Source organism: Choloepus didactylus (genome assembly GCF_015220235.1).
Source record: "Choloepus didactylus isolate mChoDid1 chromosome 11 unlocalized genomic scaffold, mChoDid1.pri SUPER_11_unloc1, whole genome shotgun sequence".
NCBI classification, from domain to species: domain Eukaryota; kingdom Metazoa; phylum Chordata; class Mammalia; order Pilosa; family Megalonychidae; genus Choloepus; species Choloepus didactylus.
In genome coordinates, this window is record NW_023637577.1 from 601,925 (window position 1) to 623,347 (window position 21,423).

The 21,423-nt window shown below is 37.6% G+C and overlaps 1 protein-coding gene across 9 annotated transcripts in view; it reads right to left on the reverse strand.

Moving 5' to 3' along the window:
• The window catches only part of NSD1 (nuclear receptor binding SET domain protein 1), a 227,456-nt gene that overhangs the window by 42,710 nt on the left and 163,323 nt on the right, over positions 1-21,423 (reverse strand). For all 9 annotated transcript variants that reach the window (XM_037823128.1, XM_037823132.1, XM_037823126.1 and 6 more), the window contains 6 exons: positions 17,530-17,605; positions 15,331-15,449; positions 14,241-14,384; positions 11,767-11,890; positions 5,055-5,255; positions 3,549-3,728 (listed from right to left, as the gene is read on the reverse strand). In XM_037823128.1, the coding sequence (XP_037679056.1) occupies positions 3,549-3,728; positions 5,055-5,255; positions 11,767-11,890; positions 14,241-14,384; positions 15,331-15,449; positions 17,530-17,605 (844 nt within the window). The remainder of the gene's footprint in view (positions 1-3,548; positions 3,729-5,054; positions 5,256-11,766; positions 11,891-14,240; positions 14,385-15,330; positions 15,450-17,529; positions 17,606-21,423) is intronic.

Below are 21,423 nucleotides of genomic sequence, written 5' to 3' on the forward strand. Positions count from 1 at the left end.
CTGCATATAAGAACTCAGCCCAAACAGTTTTTGATTTATCTCCTGGCCAAGGGCTTAGTAAGATAGTTAGTTATCCAGAAAGACTTTTCTACAATAGTATGCCCGCTCTAATATTCCTGAAATTCTACTGATAATAAACATGAGATCATACTGGCAAAATTAGGTTAGCAGAACGAGATCAGAAGTAAACCTATAAAAGGTATGTATGTGCATTCACACACACATTTTCTTCTCCTTCCCTATAAGATAACACACTAAATAGACTATCAATGACCCACGATGACCACAGTATGAAGAGTACAAGCTTTAACTCATGTCAGATTTGTGTTTGAATTCCAGCTCTAAGAAGGTATGATCCTGGGCAACTCCCTTTCCCTACCGAGCTACAACTTTCTCACTGTAAGGTGTTTTCTACAATGAACAATAACCACAATCTGAGGACTAAACTAGCTGATATATTACCCAGTAGTGTCTGACATATGAGTAGTGTCACCCTAAGGAAAGTTCCTTCTCCCTTTTTAAATCAATAACTCTTCAGAATTATTCTGCAGGTTTCAGCAAGATAGTTTTACAGCAGAGAAGAGAGAAGGAACTTCAGGTAAGGAGGATTCATATTTAAGGAACACAGGTTATGCCTTATTCATCTGATGCCAGAAACGAGCATGCTTCAAATATGCTAGCATCTCAACAGGCATCAGAGTTAGTGAGTTAGTAGAGTAAAGCCTTAGCAAGGTACATGCACCAAGTTCATCTTGTTCTCACTGTGACTGTCTCTTTTATCTCTTAAAATTCTACTAAAACTTTACTTTTGGCATACCTTCCTTAGATAATTTCTACCCAGGCTCAATCTAGAGCAAGCTCTAAAATAAGAGTTGGGGTTTAGTTTGTCTTGTTAGGACAGGGAATTACGCTGCAGACTCAATCAGAGAAGCCCCTTTCATCTATATTGTATACTGAAGCTCTGACTCCAGATGAGATTTCACTTGGAAAAATCTGAGGCTAAAAACTAAGTTTGAAGGCAAAGACACAGTCTACATGGAGTGTACTCTATGTTCTGAAACTCATACTTAGCTAGTCTCGTGCACCTTGTGTATGAGTCAACCTTGGAACCGGTATTAAGAGTAAGAGAGTCAGACAATGCTTTCTGCAACATTCCCGTCTGAACTTAGTCAACTGCTGAGTCACAACTTGGTAGACAGCATCGTTACCTACTCAGCCTTGGAAGAAAAATGTTCCTTTACTAAGTTGGTATTTATGTCACATTAGAAATATTTCAAGTACAAAGAGGCATTTGAATCAGGTCTTAAAATAAGGATTTAACATGAAAAGAAAAGGCCAAGGGTCAGAACTGAGGGGAAAAAGTGGCAAGCACATCAGTTTTGCAGGGAAGGACATAATGGGAAATGAAAGAAATCAATGGGATTAGTTTGGGTAGGTGTATGGGAGGTGGGCACAGTCTGCCTGGTGGGAGGAATGGAGATGTGTAGGAAGAAAGACAGGCAGACACAACAGGGAAAACCCCATTAACCATCAAAAGAATCCAAGAGACGAAAAAGTAACATTTGGTGCAAAACGGAAAGAGGAAAATATTTCAACATTCTGCTGAATCCTAGGGCCTGATTCCTTTCAATTCCTAACACTCTGAATAACAATCTTCAGTTATCTCCTTTACATGAGCAGAAAAATGTCCTAAAACTCTATTCTTTCCCTGTCCTCTAACAGCAGGACAATATTATTACATTACATATGGGATCCTGTAATTCAAAGGCTTTCTGGTCTCAGGACTACTTTACACTCTTGAAAATCATTGAAAAGCCCAGAGAGCTTCTGTTTATGTGGACTATATATAATGATATTCACCAAACAGAAATTAAAACAAGCAATTTTTAAAATATTTATTAATGAATTGTTAAAAGACAATAAACCCCTTATGTTAACATAAATAACAATTTTTAATGAAAAATAACTACAAAAAAATTAGATAACCTCACTGTGTTACATTTTACAAATATCTTTAATTGATTTTGTTGCAATATGTTGTTTGTTTGTGGTATATAAAGAAAATCTAGCTGCACACAGATTTACACACAGTTGGTAAAGTTTTTAGAAGAAAATCAAAGTAAAAGCATAAGGAATGCTTTGAAGGCAGTCCCTCATAGAATTACAAGGTTAGAGAAACAAACAAGACAAGCGATTTATAACCTACACTTAATTTTCTCAGATTATTAAAAAAAGCACTCACACTGTGCTAGGCCTTTACTTCTTTTCTTTCAATCTACACTATTAGAACATGCCCATGTGGTAACAGGTAGAGAACCTATTTTACAAAGGGCCCAACCAAGGCTTGGAGTGGTAAAGCAATCTACCAAGGAGACAAGGCAGAATTCAAACTTGGGTTTTCAGATTTAGGAAGCAATGTTCATTCTGTTACACATGGTGACTATTTTTAAAATTAGCCCCTCAGAATGTTCATATTGAGCTAAGTTTTCACTAAATTATGTAGTCAATAAGTAGATATTCTCAACATGAAGGAAGCCACGGAAATTTCTCCTGAAAACTACTAATCAACAAAATTCAGTGGATTTGAAGATGAATTTGCTGGTAAGAGAACTGATACCATCTTCAACTTCAGAAGATAACGGAGCAATGTCCACACAATTTTAGAACAGGAACATGTAATCTAAATATTTTAGAGCAACCCAAGATTTCCTTGCAGTACACCTGATAAATGATGAATAGCCTCAAGCAGATAATACAGCACCTATAGTAGGCTCTTCTTAAAAGTTCAGCAAACCAAGAGAAACTTGAAATAAGGAATTAATGACTGTTAACAGCCTGGTGATGAATACTAAATATAACTAGCAACATAACCCCTCTTAACATAGCTAGCAAAAGTGAGGCTGTAAAGGGTGAAAAGAGAGAAAGAGGGAAGAAAACATAAAAGAATAATAATATGACTCTCTGCACTAAAGGAGAGGTATGATTATAAATATAAAAGAAAAAAAGGGGGGGGGTAGAGAGAGAGATGAAATTTATCCCCGCCCCACCAACTTACAGGACCTTTTAGGAACTAATATCCCTTACAGAAAGGAAATATTTAATTGAAGTTCATCAATTTCTTCACTTTCATTTTTAAATTGAAAAACAAACAAACAAACATACTCTGATCACATTTTCTAGAATTGTTTCTATCCAGGTATCTATCCTCTTTGTCTGCTTATTTGCATATGCAACTGGAGTAACACCATCTAATATTCACAATGGCTGTTTCTGATGGTGGGATTTGGAGTGAATTTTTTTTCCTTTCTCTATATTGCTTCAATTGTTTAACATTTTAATAAAAATCAAGTCATAGTTCAAAATAAAAATAAAACCTCTCCCTATTGGGAAACAAGGCTGAGCTTTAAAAGTCTTATTATCGTTAACTTAGAAGATCACTTCCTAATATTTCTTTGAGTGGCACTATGAAGAAAAATATTTTTATTGATATTAAACTATTATATTAATTCCTTTTCAGACTACTCATAGAGTAAGGAATCATGTCTTACCTTCCGAGCACACAAAGCACCAGCTCACATTAACATGCTCGTGGTTCCGGCAGCCTCGCCGAGGGGTGAAGTGATTAGGGCAGATGATACTATTAGATGCAAGAATCTTTGACCCAGCAGCTAAGCAAAAGTCATTGGCATGATATGCCACAGGGCAGCGGACACACCGCATCAGACGGCCTGAAGATGTGAGAAATAGGAAAACCAGGGAGAGGCAAAAGAGAAAAAACAAGAAGAAACCAAGAGATTAAGTATAAAACAATATGGGTTGTCATTCGTCTGTCTGCTAGAACTGAGGAAATGTCACAAACAGAAGGAAGCACCACTGGGACAATGGATCTTCAACACAATGAAAGCTTCAGATGGGAACTACGGGGTAAGTCTCCCAAAGGAGTGTCAGGTTCCACAACTGTAAGTGGGTCTGCCTCACCAAGGAAAGCTCTGCTCATACCACTGCTCTGACTCCCAGGGAAACCTGGAATCAGCAGAATCAGCTCAGATTAACGGTGGCTGCAGCACCCACACAAAAGGCCCAATACTCTGATTCTTGAAGCTGTTTTCAGGTGAATAAATTTCCCCACCCCTTCCAGATGAAACATCCCCTCTGACACACCTTACTACACCACCTAAATGTAATCTACAGCAGCAATAGGAGGAGGAAGGTAGCTGAAAGTTAAGCTGTAATTTTGATAAATCATGTTAAATAAAATTACTGTACTCAGGACTGTTGAGAGCTATAGGGCCAGAAAATCACCTTACAAAAAGGTACGGCCAGTCTGATTAAGAGAAAAGTCAATGCTACTAAATTCTGCCAGCTCAGTCTCCTTTTAGAGAAATGGGGGCTCTTTTGGCACAAAAGCATTTCACACTGAAGACACTATACTTGGTTTTTAGCAAAACCAATAAGGGACCCGTTATCTTTGAACAAAAAGGAGTGGTGATTTTCCTACTAAGAAGAGATTTTAAAACTGGACTTTACCTACACCCACAGACAATTTTGGAAACCTCAGCTCTCAACCTATGAATCAGAAACAAGTTTCCAGGGCGGGAGTTTCCATTTTAAAAAATAAAACAAATCAACATAAAACATAAACCTCGATGCACTGACACACATTTCTGAATGATATCACATCTGATAACCAGAGATTTAAAGACCCAAAGAATAATACACTTTAGCCTTCTAATCTAATGGCCCCACACTCCGCTCTACCCTCCAAAAGAAGAAGGTAGGGGGACAAGGGGTAGTGGACACTTCTTCAAATTAAATTGCACATGAAATCCAAATATTTAAAACCACCACCTAACCTCAGGTGGTAGAGAGCATGATGTGGTGTCTGACGAATGAGTCCATTACTCCCCGATTGCTCACATTCCATGCTGGTACCCAATCTAACTGGCAAAAGCTAGAGAGAGGCCTTGAAGAGGCAAGCCAGACATGTCTGGATGTATCTGTTGCCAATAAAACTGAGGTTCCACAATCAGACTGTCTACATGAGAAACTCATACCTTTGGACGCAGAAACACTGGCTGGATTAGCAGCATGGCAGGTTATACAGATGTGGAGGGAGCACCGGAAGCCCTTGTTCTGTGTGACAGTGGGTGGGTACTTCTGGACACACTCTTCATGGTAAAACTTTCCGCACAAGGGCAGAAGGCACCTTTTAACATCTTCCCCACTCTGCTTACACACAAAACAGGTATGAATTCCTGGGAAACAGGAAGAAGATAACAAGTTAATACCAATTCAAGAACTCATCCAATGCTAAACTGTTAGATGAAAGATGCAATAAGAAGTATATAGTACTTTTCTTTGGGCTACAAAGCATTCTTGCCAAAAGAGAAAAACTGAATCTGAATCTAATCAAGTCTTTAGATCTTTACAGTAAATATAGAGGATGGAGAAAAGTGTTGAACGGACACTTCAAGTATGCAATCAACCAAATCAAGAAAGTGGAAAATTCAACAGGACAAGTGATCATTTTCTCAACAAATAAACAGCATAAAAAAATAGGGTGAGGGGAGCAAGTATTATTGTAGTTTAAGAAAAACTTAAAAAAAAAGTATAAAAAAATACAACACACGTCCCTTGGATTGTGATTCAACACAACAGTAAAAACAGATCTCTGACACAACTGGGAAAATGTACTGAGTAAGTAGTAGGTGACACAAAGAGTTACTGTATAATTTTGCTATAAGTGGATATATTTTTTGAAAGCTGCATCTGTTAGAGACACCATTTGAAACTTGTGGGTAAAATGATATGATATCTAAGGCAGAAAGTTGGATAACTATGAAGAGCTAAGAGATAGGGGTACCTAGGGATTCTGTACACTCTTCCTTCTTCTGTACATGTCTGAAGATATCCATAATAAAAATTAAAAACTGGAATCCACCTCTCTGAGAGGCAGCAGAGCACAAGGGAAAAGAGCCTAGGCTTGAGAGGCAAAGGGATGTGGACCTGAACCATGCTTCTAGTACTTGCTGAAAATAGGAGCCATTCACATACCTTACTTCAACTACAAACATTGATATCACCCAGCTGATAATGATTCCAGGAAAATTTTTTAAAAATGTATTTGTAAAGAAACAAATTAGTGGCTACTTTTAACTTATTATTTAGGTTATTATTAACCTAAATTAGAGCATGGTCCCCCTACTGTCAGAACACAGGGTGAGCCATAAGCAAAAACAAGTGACTCCCCTTTTATGCTGTTCTTTTTACTTAAAACTGGGATACCTCACATTTCCTACACTCAAAAAGAATAGCCTTTCTATACCTCATACCATATAGAAAAACTAATTTCACAATGGAGCACAGACTTAACTATAAGAAGAAAATATCAGAAAAATCTTTTTGACACTGGGTAGGAAAAGATTTTGTAGATATGACACTGAAAGCACAGTCCATAAAAAGATCAAATAGATAAACTGGATTTCATTAAAATTAAAAATTTCTACCCTTCAAAATTTGACATCAAGAACATGAGAAGAGCAGGTGAACGTGAGACCTGACTCCCAGGGGTGTAAATCTCCCTGGCAACATGGGACATGACTCCTGGGGATGAATGTGGACCTAGCATCGCAGGATTGAGAACATCTTCTTGACCAAAAGGGGAAAGCGAAATAAAACAAAATAAAGTTCCAGTGGCTGAGAGATTTCAAATGGAGGTGAAAGATCACTCTGGATCTTATGCGTTATATAGATATTAATTTTTAGTTTTTAGAGTATTGGAATAGCTAGAAGGAAATACCTGAAACTGTCACACTGCAACCCAGTAGCCTTGATTCTTGAAGAGGACTGCCTAACTATGTAGCTTACAAGGTGTAACTGTGTGACTGGGAAAACCTTGTGGCTCATACTCCCGTTATCCAGTGTATGGACAAATGCATAGAAAAACAGGGACAAAAATTAGATGGGAAAAATAGGGTGGGATGGGGGGGTGGAATGCTTTGGGTGTTCTTTTTTACTTTTATTTTTATTCTTATTTTCATTCTTTTTGGAGTAAGGAAAATGTTCAAAAATTGGGGTGATGAATGCACAACCCATATATATATATATGATGGTATTGTGAACAGTTGATTGTATACCATGGATGACTGCATGTTATGTGAATATATCTCAATAAAACTGAATTAAAAAAAGAAAAAAAGAACATGAGAAGAGAAGCCACAAACTTGTGGAATATATTTCAACACATATCTGATAAAAGGCTCATATCTAGAATATATAAAGAATTCTTAAAACTTAATAAGAAGACAATCAAGCTAGTAAAAAGATTTGGACAGACACTTCACCAAAGATACACAGATTCCAAATAAGTCCATGAAATGATGTTCAACACTGTTAGTAATTTAATGTCAATTAAAGCCACAATGAGCTACCATTTATGTCATTAGAATGGCTAAAATTAAAAAGAGTGACTATACCAAGTATTGACAAAGATGGGGAAGAACTAATACTCTCATACACTGCTTATGAGAATATAAAATGGTATAACGACTTTGGAAAACAGTTTGGCAGTTTCTTAAAAAGTTAAACAAACAACTACCATATGATCCAGTCATTCCACTCCTAAGTATTTACCCGACAGAAAAGAAAATGTATGGCCATACAAAGACCTGAATGGATATGGCAGCAGCTTTCTTTGTGCACAGAATGTCCATAATAGCCTTATTTATAATAGCCCAAATGGAAACCATCCAAATGTCCACCAAAAGATGAATGAACTATAGTATACCAATACAATGGAACACTACTCAGCAATAAGAAGGAATGAACTACTGATACACACAACAATGTTGATAAATCTCAAAATAATTATGCTGAGTGATATGCTGGTTTATGTCAAAACTTACCAAATTATATACTTAGAATATGTGCAGTTTATTGTGTGTCAATTTTACCTCAACAAAGCTGACTTTAAAAAAGGAATGAACTACTGATACATACACTAACATGGATGAATCTCAAAAACATTACACTGAGCAAAAGAAGCCAGACACAACAATTTTGATCCCATTTATATGACACTCTAGAAAAGATAAAACAGTTAATATAGAAAGCCTGGAGCTGGGGAGTAGGACTGAGTGGGAAGAACACAACAGAGATTATGAGTGATGGGAATGTTCTAATCTTCAATGTGGTTGTGGTTACATGGGTGTATAAATTTATCAAAACTTGTCAAAGGATACACTTAAAACGTATGCATTTAATAGTGGGTAAGTTATATGCCAATAAATTGGAGGCGGGGGGTGAGAATAGCCTCATTTCAGATGAACATGCCCTGAGAGCTCTACATCATAATTAAGGCAACAATTAAGACCAGCAAAACTCGCTCACTGGCATGAAAGGCACAGAGACCTTTCATAGGCCAGAATAGTGGAGAAATGTGCCTACCCTGAAAGTTTATTTTCTAAATTCGTGTACAGGGCTGGATGGCAATATTTCCCATTGTGCCAGTTTGAATGTATCATGTCCCCCAGAAAAAGCCATACTCTTTGATGCAATCTTGTGGGGCAGACAAATTAGTGGGGATTAAGTTGAAATGTTTGGATTAGGTTGCTTTCATGGAAATGCGCCCCACCCAACTGTGGGTGATGACTCTGATTGGATAATTTCCATGGAGGTGTTAACCCAACCATTCAGGGTGAGTCTAAATTAAATCACTGGAGCCATATAAATGAGCTGATAAACAGAAGGAACTCAATGTAGCTGAGAGTGACATTTTGAAGAGGAGCTACAGCCAAGAGGGCACTTTGAAGAATGCACTGGAACTGAGAGGAGCTTCAGCTTACAGAGACATTTTGGAGATGGCCCTTGAAAGCAGACTTCTGCTCCAGAGAAGCTAAGAGAGGACAAATGCCCCAAGAGCAACTAAGAGTGATATTTTTGAGGAGCTGAAGCCTAGAGAGGATCGTCCTTGGAGAGAGCCATTTTGAAACCAGAACTTGGAGCAGACGCCAGCCACGTGCCTTCCCAGCTAACAGAGGTTTTCCAGACACCATTGGCCATCCTTCAGTGAAGGTACCCGACTGGCGATGTGTTACCTTGGACACTTTATGGCCTTAAGACTGTAACTGTGTAAACAAATAAACCCCCTTTCATAAAAGCCAATCCATTTCTGGTGTTTTGCATTCCGGCAGCATTAGCAAACTAGAACACCCATAATGATCAAAAGCCCAACTGTGCAGAAGGCAAAATAACCCCACAACTATTATTTTCTTCCAGCTTTTGTTCTCACACTGCTGAAAATGGCTGCAGAAAACTGAAATAACTGTCCCAAATAATTGGGGCCCTCACCCTTACAGAGACATCAATCTATGGATGTGAGGTAATTCTGCCTCCCTTCCCACAAGGGGCTGCTGAGTCTCTGCTACTCTTCCCTTCAGGTTTCATTCTCACCATTAGAAAAGACTTGTTAACTTCCTTCTACCTCCTGACTCCGTGATGCTCCCTTGTCATTGCTACCTTTCTTCCCTTCAAGACTACCATCTTCTGTCTCTGTGAATATACTCATTATTCTCTTTCCCATTTCAGAAATTTATGTCCCTACAATGTTTTTTTAATGCAATTTTTAATTGAGATACATTCACATGCCATACAATCCTTCCGAAGTATACAACCAATGGCTCACTGTATAGTCACATAGTTGTACATTCATCATCACAATTTTACAACATTTCATCACTACAAAAACAAACAAAAAAAACAAGAAAATGCAAAACATCCCATACCTCTTATCCACCCCTCCCCACATTAATGACTCCTGGTATTGGTGTGGTACATGTTACTGCCGATGAAAGAATATTAAGATATTACTGTTGCCTCTAGTCCATAGTTTGCAATTGGTACATTTTTTCCTATATACCACTCTATTATTAACTTCTTGTTAGAATCTTTGCTCTAGTTCATGACAGAACTTTTAAATATTTGTACTGTTAATTACAGTTATCGTCTACCACAAGATTCAGTGCTGTACAGCCCCATGTTTTCACCTCTACTTTTCCTTCTGGTAACATATACAACTCTAAACTTCCCCTTTCAACCACATTCACACACAATTCAGCAATGTTAATTATACTCACAATAACATGCTACTGTCACCTTTATCCATTTCTGAACATTTAAATTCAATCAAGTTAAAAATTATACACATATTAAGCATCTGCTCTCCATTCTTCTAGCCTCATTCTATTCCCTGCTAGCCTATATTCTAGATTTTGTCTATGAGTTTACATATTATAATTGGTTCATCTTAGTGAGATCATACAATATTTGTCCTTTTGTATCTGACTTATTTCACTCAAAATAATGTTCTCAAAGTTCATTCATGCTGTTGTGTGCTTCAGGACTTCATTCCTTCTTAATGCTGAATAATATGTGTGTGTATATACCACATTCTGTTCATCCATTCATCAGGTGATGGACACTTGGGTTGTTTCCATGATTTGGCACTTGTGAATAATGCTGCTATGAACAGAAGTGTGCAAATGTCTGTTTGTGTCCCTATATTGGTTTTTAACTTTCATTCTACAAACATTCAAGGTATTTTAAATCTGGAACTGATGATATCCTCCTTTAGCTTACTATCCTCTTTCCCTTTGCAGTTAAGCTTCTTTAAGAAGCAATGTAAACTGTTACCCATTTACCCTGTAACCTGGTTTAGTCTGACACTAATGGACTGCAAATCCTCTGGCAAAAATCAAACATTTTCACAAAGCCAAATACAATAGCCTCGTTTCATTCTAGAACCTCCTTGGCCTCTTTGCCCCATCTGCTCCTGTCAGTGACATCCCTCTCTTGTGGCTTCATGGATATTGTGTGATTAGCTACTCCTTCCCCCTCCTCCAGTAGCTCCTTACAAGTGGGTACCCCCTGGTACTATCCCCAGCCCTCTTCTCACTCTACAGATGCTTTTTCTTTGGGTAGCTACAACTACAGCTTCAATGACGTACAAGTATAAGATCTATACCTTCAGCTGTGAATTCTTTACTGCTTAAAGGATGCAACCTCCACTCATGTGGAAAAAGAGGTTTCCTTAGTGGAGCTTGTGAGGTGCTTCACAAGCTGGTCTTGGCTGACCATACCATTTCTGACACAATGAATATACTGTAACTCTCCTGAAGTATCTTTTTTTAGAGGGGTGGGGTAGGGTAAGTAAACATTCTTAGTGAAATATGACCTACATACAAAAAAGTGCAAAGCTTCACAAATAACCATGAAGTGAACACATTCATGTAATCACCACCCAGATCAAGAAATGGAAAACACTAGTAACCTAGAAGCCCTCCTTGTGTCCCTTCTCAGTCACTACCTAAGCTTCTTCCCTAAAATATCTTAAACTCTAGCCACACTGACTCTCTACTTCCTATTCCTCAAATACTTCCTATATTTTCATTACTGGATCTCTGAGCTTCTACTCCCCATGCCAATTTCTATTCTCTCTTAAAGTCAAATGTGTAGCATCAGCTTATCATTGTTCACACAGCCCTTTAAACTTATCTCCATTACAAAGTGTTCACACTATACTACGCAAGCAATTTATTTTTCATCTGGGAAGCTTTTCTGAAGGCAGAAACCAACACAGCATCCACCTTGGTGCCTGTAGCAACTAGCCCAACAGTGCTACAAAATAGCTCCTCCAGTAAATATGTTTCCCCCCGAAAAGCTTAAAACTCAAACCTTCTCTGGAAAAAGATCCTTCTGTATATACTTTACCTGTGCGACATTCATTGCAGATAAATTTTCCTCTCGGCATCTCAGTTAACCCAAGGCACTCCAGGTGGAAAGCCCCACAGCACTGAGCCTCACACAACAGCAGTTCACCCAGTTTCTCACAGTTCTGTTAAGGGAAAGAAAACGGATTTGTCTATAGGAAAGATTTTTTTAAAAATCCCAAGTGAAGGCCCTTGCTAGAAATAAGAAATCCCACTATTCAACCAATATTTATGATAACTTCTGTGCTAGGTAACACAAAGTCCCCCGTGGTTCTTATATTCTAGAGGTAGAAGATACAAATAAACAAATAAAAAACTGGAAACATATCAGATAGTGAAAACCACTAGGTAGAGAATTCAAATAGCTACTTCAGGATGGCTGTTTTGGGATGGTTTCTCCAACCAGGCCCTGAGCTGGGCTCCAAATGACAAGTCAGCCAACATAGGAAGTCCAGAGACAGGAAAAAACATAGGATGTTTGAGAATCACAAAGAAAGCCTAAGTCATTGGGTAGAGTGAACAAATTTCAGAAGTGCTGGAAGATGAGGTAAGAGAGAGAGGCAAGGGTCTGTTTGTGTAGCCTTAAAGATTCTGGTACGGAGTTTTAAATTTTATTCTAATTTCAAAAAGGGTGCCATTAGAAAGCTTTACCAAAAGAAAGTTGAAACCAGGTTTTTTGTTTATTTGCTTGTTTTAAAGACAGCTCTGATGGCCACATTAAAAATGAGATCAGGAGTAGAAAGGTGAAAACAGAAGCAAAGTGACAAACTAGGAGGCTACTGCAGTGGTGCAAGCAAAAAATACTGCCAGGCTGACCTGGATCCTACCAAGGTCTGAAGAGCCCCCTGAGATATGTCCAGCACCACTTCAAAGAGATCACCTTTCTGAGAGGATCCTTCCTGAGATGGGGTGTGATCTACAACAGGTGCTCAGGAAATAAGGACCTGGATCCATCACTGAAAACACTGAACATTTATGAAAATTCTGCCGATTTCCAACATTTTTTACTTTTCACCACTCTAAAATCCTGACTTCTTTCCCCATAGTGATTGGAAGTAAAATGTTAAAATTTAAAAAAAGCTTGTACTTATTCTGGAAGACAAGAAAGAAGACAGGTGGTCAGGGCAAGGTCTTCAGGAACCAAAAGAAACAGAACACGTCTGTTCAAAGCTGCAATAAACAAATGAGAAGGAGAGCTACGGGGAGAAGGCAGAGGGGCAGCTCAGAATGACAAGAGCACCCAGGGCCTCAAGCAACCTGTAGTCCAAGCTGTCCTCCACCTTTTGGCTGTCCCATTACCCACTATTCACATGCAGTTACGGACTAACCCTTTAACTAGGGTGACCATGAAGTTTATTTCCAAATGGAAACATCTGAGATGAAAGGAGGTGCTATTAATAATTATACCAAGACAACAGATTTAAACAACGCTGATCCAGACAAGCCAGGAACACAGTGTCATACTATCTTCAATCTTTTTTTTTTTGTTGATAATCTTTGTAAAATGTATCTATATCCTCACTTGCCTCACTCAGTAAATAATGGGCATACGAGTCCCTAAGATGTGTTTGGCGCTGGTCTGAATATAATATTCTTTACATAATAGTGAAAATGAATATGCAAAGAAACTGGTCTAAAATTGTACTAACCACAATAACATATTCTGGCCCCTGGGTTTTTGCCAGATTTTAGGAAATTACATAGGTAAATCAAGACTGAAGCATCCATTCAATCCACTCTACTCTCTAAGTCAGATAAAGGATCTTTCACAATAACATGAACTCATACTTTGAAGAGAAGCAATATAATATAGAGGTTAAGACTCTAAACCAGATAATCCAGGTGTGAAAACTGGCTTCTCTGTGTGATTATACACAAGTTATTTAACTGCCCTGTGTGCCTCAGTTTCCTCATCCATAAAATGAGGATAATAATAGTATTCTACCTTATGAGGCTGGTATGATGATTAAATGATGTAATATTTATAAAGCATCTGGAACACTACCCGACACATAGTGTATGCGTATAAATATATATAAAATATATATATTTTTCTCAATAAACAAATGCAAAAATATAAAGTGGTTCTCTGAAGTTACCACTTTAAAGTAAAAAATAAATTTAAAAAATCTCAAAGCTAAAATTACCCTTGAAAAATTCCTTAGAAACTCAAAGATTCTCACACTATGAGATGTATAGGAGAACCATCTTTGAGCAACTACAGATTACATCTCCCATTTCAGACATGCTTCAGAGCATATAGTCATTGGCTACAAGGGCAGATAGTTCATCAAAACTAAACTGTTTTTTCCCCCTTCTTCTTTTTTAGTGGGAAAGGAGAAGAGTTAAATACTTAAATGACGTGGCTATGCAAAAACCATCCAAAAGCATTTTTATTTTAATCATGTAAAGATGGAGAGGGGTTCTCTTAAAAGATTAGCATGTAATCAAATGCAACAGGCAAACATCTTCTACCTGGCAAACATTCTCCTTAAGCGCAGCTCCTCCACCTCGTTCACCCTGCATTTTTTTAGATGAAGGCATCCCATGATCGTGCTCTATACCTTCCTCAACAGCCTCCTTGGGGCTTGCAGCCGTCCTGTGTGTCATCAGTTCTCCCTTGCAGAGAAAAAATAATGTTCGATCTTTGTATTACTGATGTCTCCTCCATCTGACCCCCTCCCTCTGGGCTGCTATTTGTCTAGGCATCAAGCACTTACAGGTGTTCAGCCAATCACGCGGGCGGACTGCATGCAATGTTAGTTCTAACCCTGCTGTGATTGGGCGGGTAGTGGGCGCCTCATGCCCTGCCACTAACTGCTCTGAGGCTGTTCCACTGGAACTTTTTGAGCTGTTCCATTTTAAGGTTTCACTAAGGGAGAGAAAACATTCTTAAGTTTATTTGATTACTTATTTATCCTTCCGAGATCAGTGTTTCCTAAATAATGCCCTCCCTTGGGCATTCTATTCAAACTGTCCTGGAAAGAAGCATTCTGTATCATAATGCGTGATGCTGACCTGTCTTGTTCCAATTCTCATTTAACCTGTGTTGGAAAGCCAGAGACAGCATCAATGACTGTACTGATGCCCTGACAGGAAATAGTTTCAAATCTCTCTTTATTTTCTGAAGGCCAGTGTTTATAAACATTATCCTAAAATTAAGGAGTTGACGGTCTCAAGAAATAAGCAAATGAACTGTCCCCCTAATTGTAGCAGGCTAAAATTTTAAAGGGCAATATTCACCTTCATTCAGATCGTATTGTTACTTGACAGTCTGCTCTCTGGTTTTTAGAACAAGTCTACTTAAAGATGAAATAGTTACATATTTCACCTGACATTTAGAGCATAGTACATGATATTTATAAAGGCCATGCCCACACTTCCCTTATATGCCTTGACTTATTTTTACTAGGACCAGGCTCTCCCTTTTCTCCAGGATTCTTCACAGCTTTACTGTTTCAATGAAGACTATTCTTAAGCAAACCTGAGGGAAAGAGGGATGTGGTCTCTACTATGAAAAGTGGCTTCTCTTTGGAAGATCAAAAGATCAGGAATGGAGTAATACCTCTGAGCTTGGCGTCTCCTTTGATGGGTCATCGTTTTTCACTTTTTTACATTGCACCTTGGCTGTAGCATGCCTCTGCCGTTTTCGCTTCCTTGGTTTATCAAATATCCTGGTAGTGCCTATGACAGGAAAACAGGCGTTACCAGCTGGCTGATCACCCCCATGTCAAAAATTACTATCCATATATACAGGGACCTCATAGAATTATGGAATATTAGAGTAAAAACCAACTTCAAAAACTGTTTAATTCTCCTACTTTGTAGATGAGGAAAACAGGCAGAGAAAAAAGATGACTTTACCAGGACTATATAACTTGTCGGGGAAATAGCCAAGTATACCTACGTGCTGCCTCAAGAGATTAAACAGTAAATGTATGGGTAATTAATTCCATTTTATGTGACTGAAATAGCAGGCTTTCTACTTCCTCAGAGGACTTTACTTAATATCCTATAGATGGGGAGGAAATACTTTACTAGTCAGGAAAAAATATTAATCCCTGGCCTCTAAGATTAAAGACAGTAAATTATAACACTATATGATTTAACTATTAATATGAAGAGAAAAAGATAAAATTTCACTTAGAAGAGGGAGGAAAAAAAACAAGATCCCTCAATCCATTTAGTGACTTAACAGATATCTATGCAGTAGTATTTCCTTGAACATCTAACAATATAAAATGCAGTCTTATCTAAGGATATTCAGAGAAATAAGTTCCAGTCCCTCCCTCATTTTCTAATATATGCATTCCAACTCTGGTATATAAACACCAAGAAGAATCTACAGAGGTATTTCATAAAATGCTTCCAGGACCTTTCATGCTAGATATCAACATGAAAGATGGAAGACTGTTTCAGTGCTCTCTGGTGAATGCCTGATCCAGGTGGAAAACCCTCTATCAGAGCTGCTGACAGCCTAAGACTAGAGGGAGAGTTAATATGAAGGCAGAATAAAGGTTCAAAATGCTCAGAAGTTGGAGCACTCAGGGAAAATTTATGAAGGACAAAGTTCAGGTTATATTACAAAAATTCAAAGTGCAAAAGAAAAGGAAACTAAATGATATTATTTTGAAGGCAGTAAACTTTAAAAGCAGGCAAGTAAATAAACCAACCTATGGGATTATAATTAACCCTAGGGTCAAAATAAGCTAACATATTGCCTGGTTTACTTGCTACAAAATTTAATAATCATGGGTCACATTAAAAGAAGCGTGGCATATAAGCCCACATGAAATATAATCCCCCCATGATAGTCTTTGCTGGCTGACCACAACTGGTGCAGTATGCTCAAATATGGGATGGACATCAATCAATAAAAGGAACTGGCAGGTAAATGATAAAAGTAGTAGAAAGCAGCAGCATGGAGATAATGTGGGTAGAAAACAAGACAGTGGTGTGGTAACAAATTTGGTTTAAATCTGGATTTAGTTCCACAACTCTGCCACCTCTTTTATCTTCATGTTTCGTCTATAAAACAGAGATGATATCTTAACTCTGTGATATTTTAGCTGGATTAGAGGTAATGGCTATTAAGTAAGAGACCTGATAGAGTGCAGATGCTCAAACTATAGTCATTGTATCTGTCCATGGAATGAAGGACTGCCCATCCCTCCTGTGAGTTCTAGGACCAAGATCACCAAGTACAAAATCTAGGAGGCAGACTGCAATTTGATCTAGAAGATTCCCAAACCCTTAAGAGGCATACACAATGGAACAGGTGCAAACATAGGCTCTCTCCTTCAAGCAGATGCTCAATGACCCAAGATCACATATGCATGACAGGAAAAACTACGGCTATTTGTGCAAGACCAGCCCAGACGGCTTATAATTTCTTTCTCAACTCAGATTTCATATTTTCTATTCTAAAGAAATAAAAATCAAATCAAAGCAAAGAAATTTATGCAGTCTGGAGAGTCAAATTAATAGGAAAATTAGGGAGCAGACTTTTCTCTATTGTTACGTATTTCTAACATAATTATAATTTCGTTCAACTGATTTCATCGTAAGTCTGACAATGACAATATAATTTTCTAGTGACATGCATGGTTTCAGGAACGTATTTTGGGAAAGTCTTCAAAATTGCAATCTTACTGGTTTTGCTTACCTACTTAAAAACAATTTTTCTAGGTGACTGACAAGATGCTTCATGCTATTTAACTCTTCACAAAGGTTATTACATTTTTTTAATCTCAAAAATATTCACCTTCAATAAATTCTTTAGAATGAGATGCAGCACATGATTCAGCAATGTCATTCTCCAAGTGACCAGCTTCATAACACTACAAAAAAGTAAAATGCAACATGGTTTACAGAATAGAAAATAAAACCTTTATCTTATAGCCAAAAGCTGATCTTTGCCTAGTGCTACAGACATAGGGTCCTCACTGTTTTTAGAAATTAAAAGAGTATAATAATAACAAAGGGTTATTTGTTTCAACCTGTTTTTTGAACAGAAACTTCATGATGAAAGGCTTCAGAAAAAAGAAAAATGCTCCAAAAGACACATGACCACCACATTCTTCTTAAACAAACAAACAAAAAAGGCTTCTCATTTGTCTCCCACTCTGCAAAGCAGACACAGAGCAGTACTCTGACTGAAGTGGGGGAAGAGGAGGAGAGGCATATACTGAGACCCAATGACTCAGCACTATTTCACCCCAACCGTATTTAAAATCTATCTTACTAAAATTGTATTTATAGTGATTAGACTTTATGCAGAACTATTTATTCAATGACTGTAAATATTAAACAGCTCTGAAACACAGAAAGACTTACCAATTTAAGTGGTCTCGGATTTATCTAAATTAAAGCAACATTAAAATTCAAAAAACAAAACAAAACAAAAAAAACTTATACATCAAGAGTATATTAAAAGAGAGAGCAAAAATCGAGGAATTAACTATTTACCTCGAGGAACTAGAGAAAGAACAGCAAACTAACCTTAAAGCAAACAGAAGGAAACAAACAAAGATTAAAGCAGAAATAAATGAAACTGAGAATAGGAAAACAATAGAGAGAATGAACAAAAACAGAAATTGGTTCTTTGAGAAAATAAATAAAATTGATGGACACTTAGCTAGGCTAACAAAAGAAAAAAGAGAGCAGATGCAAATAAATACAATCAGAAATGGGAAAGGAGACATTAACTACTGACCCTGCAGAAATAAAGGAGATAATGAGAAGATATTATGATCAACTACATGCTGATAAAATAGACAACTTAGACGAAATGGACAACTTCCCAGAAAAACAACCAACCAACACTGACTTGAGAAGAAATAGACAATCTCAACAAACCAATCACAAGTAAAGAGATTGAGTCAGTCATCGAAGAGCTCCCAAAGAAGAAAAGCCTAGTAGCAGATGACTTCACCTGTGAATTCTACCAAGCATTCAAGAATTAGTACCAATCCTGTTCAAACTCTTCAATAAAATTGAAGAAGAAAAGCTACCTAACATCACCCTAATAACAAAGTCAGACAAACATACTAAAAAAAAGAAAATTATAGATCAATCTCTTTAATGAATATAGATGCAAAAATCCTCAACAAAATACTCGAAAATTGAATCCAGCAGCACATTAAAAGAATTACACAGCATGACCAGGTGGGATTTATTCCAGGTATGCAAGGCTGGTTCAACACAAGAAAATCAATTAATGTAACACACCACATCAATAAATCAAAGCAAAAGAACCATATGATCAGCTCAATTGATGAAGAAAAGGCATCTGACAAAATTCAACATCCTTTCTTAATGAAAAGACTTCAAAGGATAAGAATAGAAGGGAACTTTCTCAATATGATAAAGGCAATATATGAAAAACCCACAGTTAACATCATACTCAATGGGGAAAGACTGAAAGCTTTCCCTCTTAGATCAGGAACAAGACAGGGATGCCCACTGTCACCATTGTTATTCAACACTGTGCTGGAAGTCCCAGCTAGAGCAATTAGACAAGAAAAAGAAATAAAGGAATCCAAATTGGAGAGGAAGAAGTAAAACTTTCACTGTTTACAGATGATGTGATTCTATATGTAGAAAATCCAGAAAAATCTACAGCAAAGCTATGAGAACTAATCAATGAATACAACAAAGGGGCAGGCTACAAGATCTACACGCAAAAATCTACAGTGTTTCTATACACAAGTAATGTGCAACAAGAGGAGGAAATCAGGAAAAAAAATCCATGTACAAGAGAAACCAAAAGAATCAAGTATTTAGGATAAACTTCACAAAGGCCACAAAAGACCTATACAGAGAAATCTACAAGAAACTGCTAAAAGAAATCAAACAGGACCTAAAAAAATGGAAGAACATACTGTATTCATGGATTGGAAGAGTAAATAAGAGTTAAGATGTCAATTCTACCTGAACTGATTTATAGATTCAATGCAATGCAATTAATATCCCAACAACTAACTTTGCAGAAATAGAAAAAATAACCAAATTTATTTGGGAAGAGCAAGGTGCCCCAAATAGCCAAAAATATCCAGAGAAAGAGGTGCGAAGTGGGAGGTCTCACGCTACGTGACTTTGAAACATATTACAAAGTTACGGTTGTCAAAGCAGCAAGGTACTGGCATAAGGATAGATATACTGACCAATGGAATTGAATTGAACATTCAGAAATAGACCCTCACATCTAAGGACAATATCTTTCATAAGGCAGTCAAGCCATAGCAACTGGGACAGAACAGCCTCTTCAATAAATGGTGTCTGGAGAACTGGATATCTATATCCAAAAAATGAAAGACGACTCCTATCTCACACCTTATACAAAAGTCAACACAAAATGGATCAAAGACCTAAACATAAGCACTAAGACCATAAGACTCTTAGAAGAAAACTTAGGGCACTATCTTAAAGATCTTGTGATAGGAGGTGGCTTCTGAAACCTTACAAACAAAACGCGAGCAACCAAAGAAGAAACAGATAAATGGGATCTCCTCAAAATTAAACACTTTCGTACATCAAAGGACTTTGTCATAAAAGTAAAAAGGTAGTCTAAGCAATGGGAGACAATATTTGGAAACCACATATCAGATGAGGGTTTAATATCCTGAATATATAAAGTGATCCTACAACTCAACAACAGAAAGGCAAACAACCCAATTAAGAAATGGGAAAAGACACAGACAGACACTTTTCGGAAAAGGAAATATAAATGGCTCAAAAGCATATGAAAAAAATGCCCAACTTCACTGCCTATTAGGGAAATGCAAATCAAAAACACAATGAGATATCATCTCACACCTACCAGAATGGCAATTATCCAAAAAAAAAAACAAAATTACAAGTGCTGGAGAGGATGTGGAGAAAGAGGCACATTTATTCACTGTTGGTGGGAACGTAGAATGTTGAAGCCACTTTGGAAGGCAGTGTGGCGATTCCTCAGGGACCCAGCTATTCCATTACTGGGTATACACTCAAAGAAACTGATAATTAAAACACGAAAGGACAACTGTAAACTGATGCTTGTAGCGGCATTATTCACAATTGCCAAGAGATGGAAACACCCCAAATGTCCATCAATGGACTAGTGAACTTGGTAGACACGAAACGAGGTGAATGGATCCTGTAGACAGCATTTTGAGTGAAGTGCACCAGAAAGGAAAAGACAAACATTACCATGCCATACAAATATGGACTAACTACAATGGGTAAACTCAGAATTGAATCTTAGAGCACAGCTTATCAGGGGAATGCTTATTGTAATGGCCCCTAGATTGTAAGCTCTTACAGGAGTCACATCTATTCCTGAATTGTAATGGCTACCTCCAACTTCTGAATGCTGATCCCTTTGTGTATAACCTGGTCAGTCTCTGGAACTTTTGGTATCCGTGCGACACTGAAACTCAGAGCCAGAGCTCGGCACATATGAATGTCAATATTAGCACACACAGCAACTGTTAAAAAAGCTGAAAAAGAGTCCAGACTTCTATCAGAGATATGAATGAAGCAGATTTGGTTAGGTGTAAGGCAAATCAGGCCAAGGGTAACGGACAATTCTGACTTTTTTAAAAATTTTTTATTTATTGAGATTGATCACATACCACACAATTAGCCAAAGATTCAAATTGTACAATGACTTGTC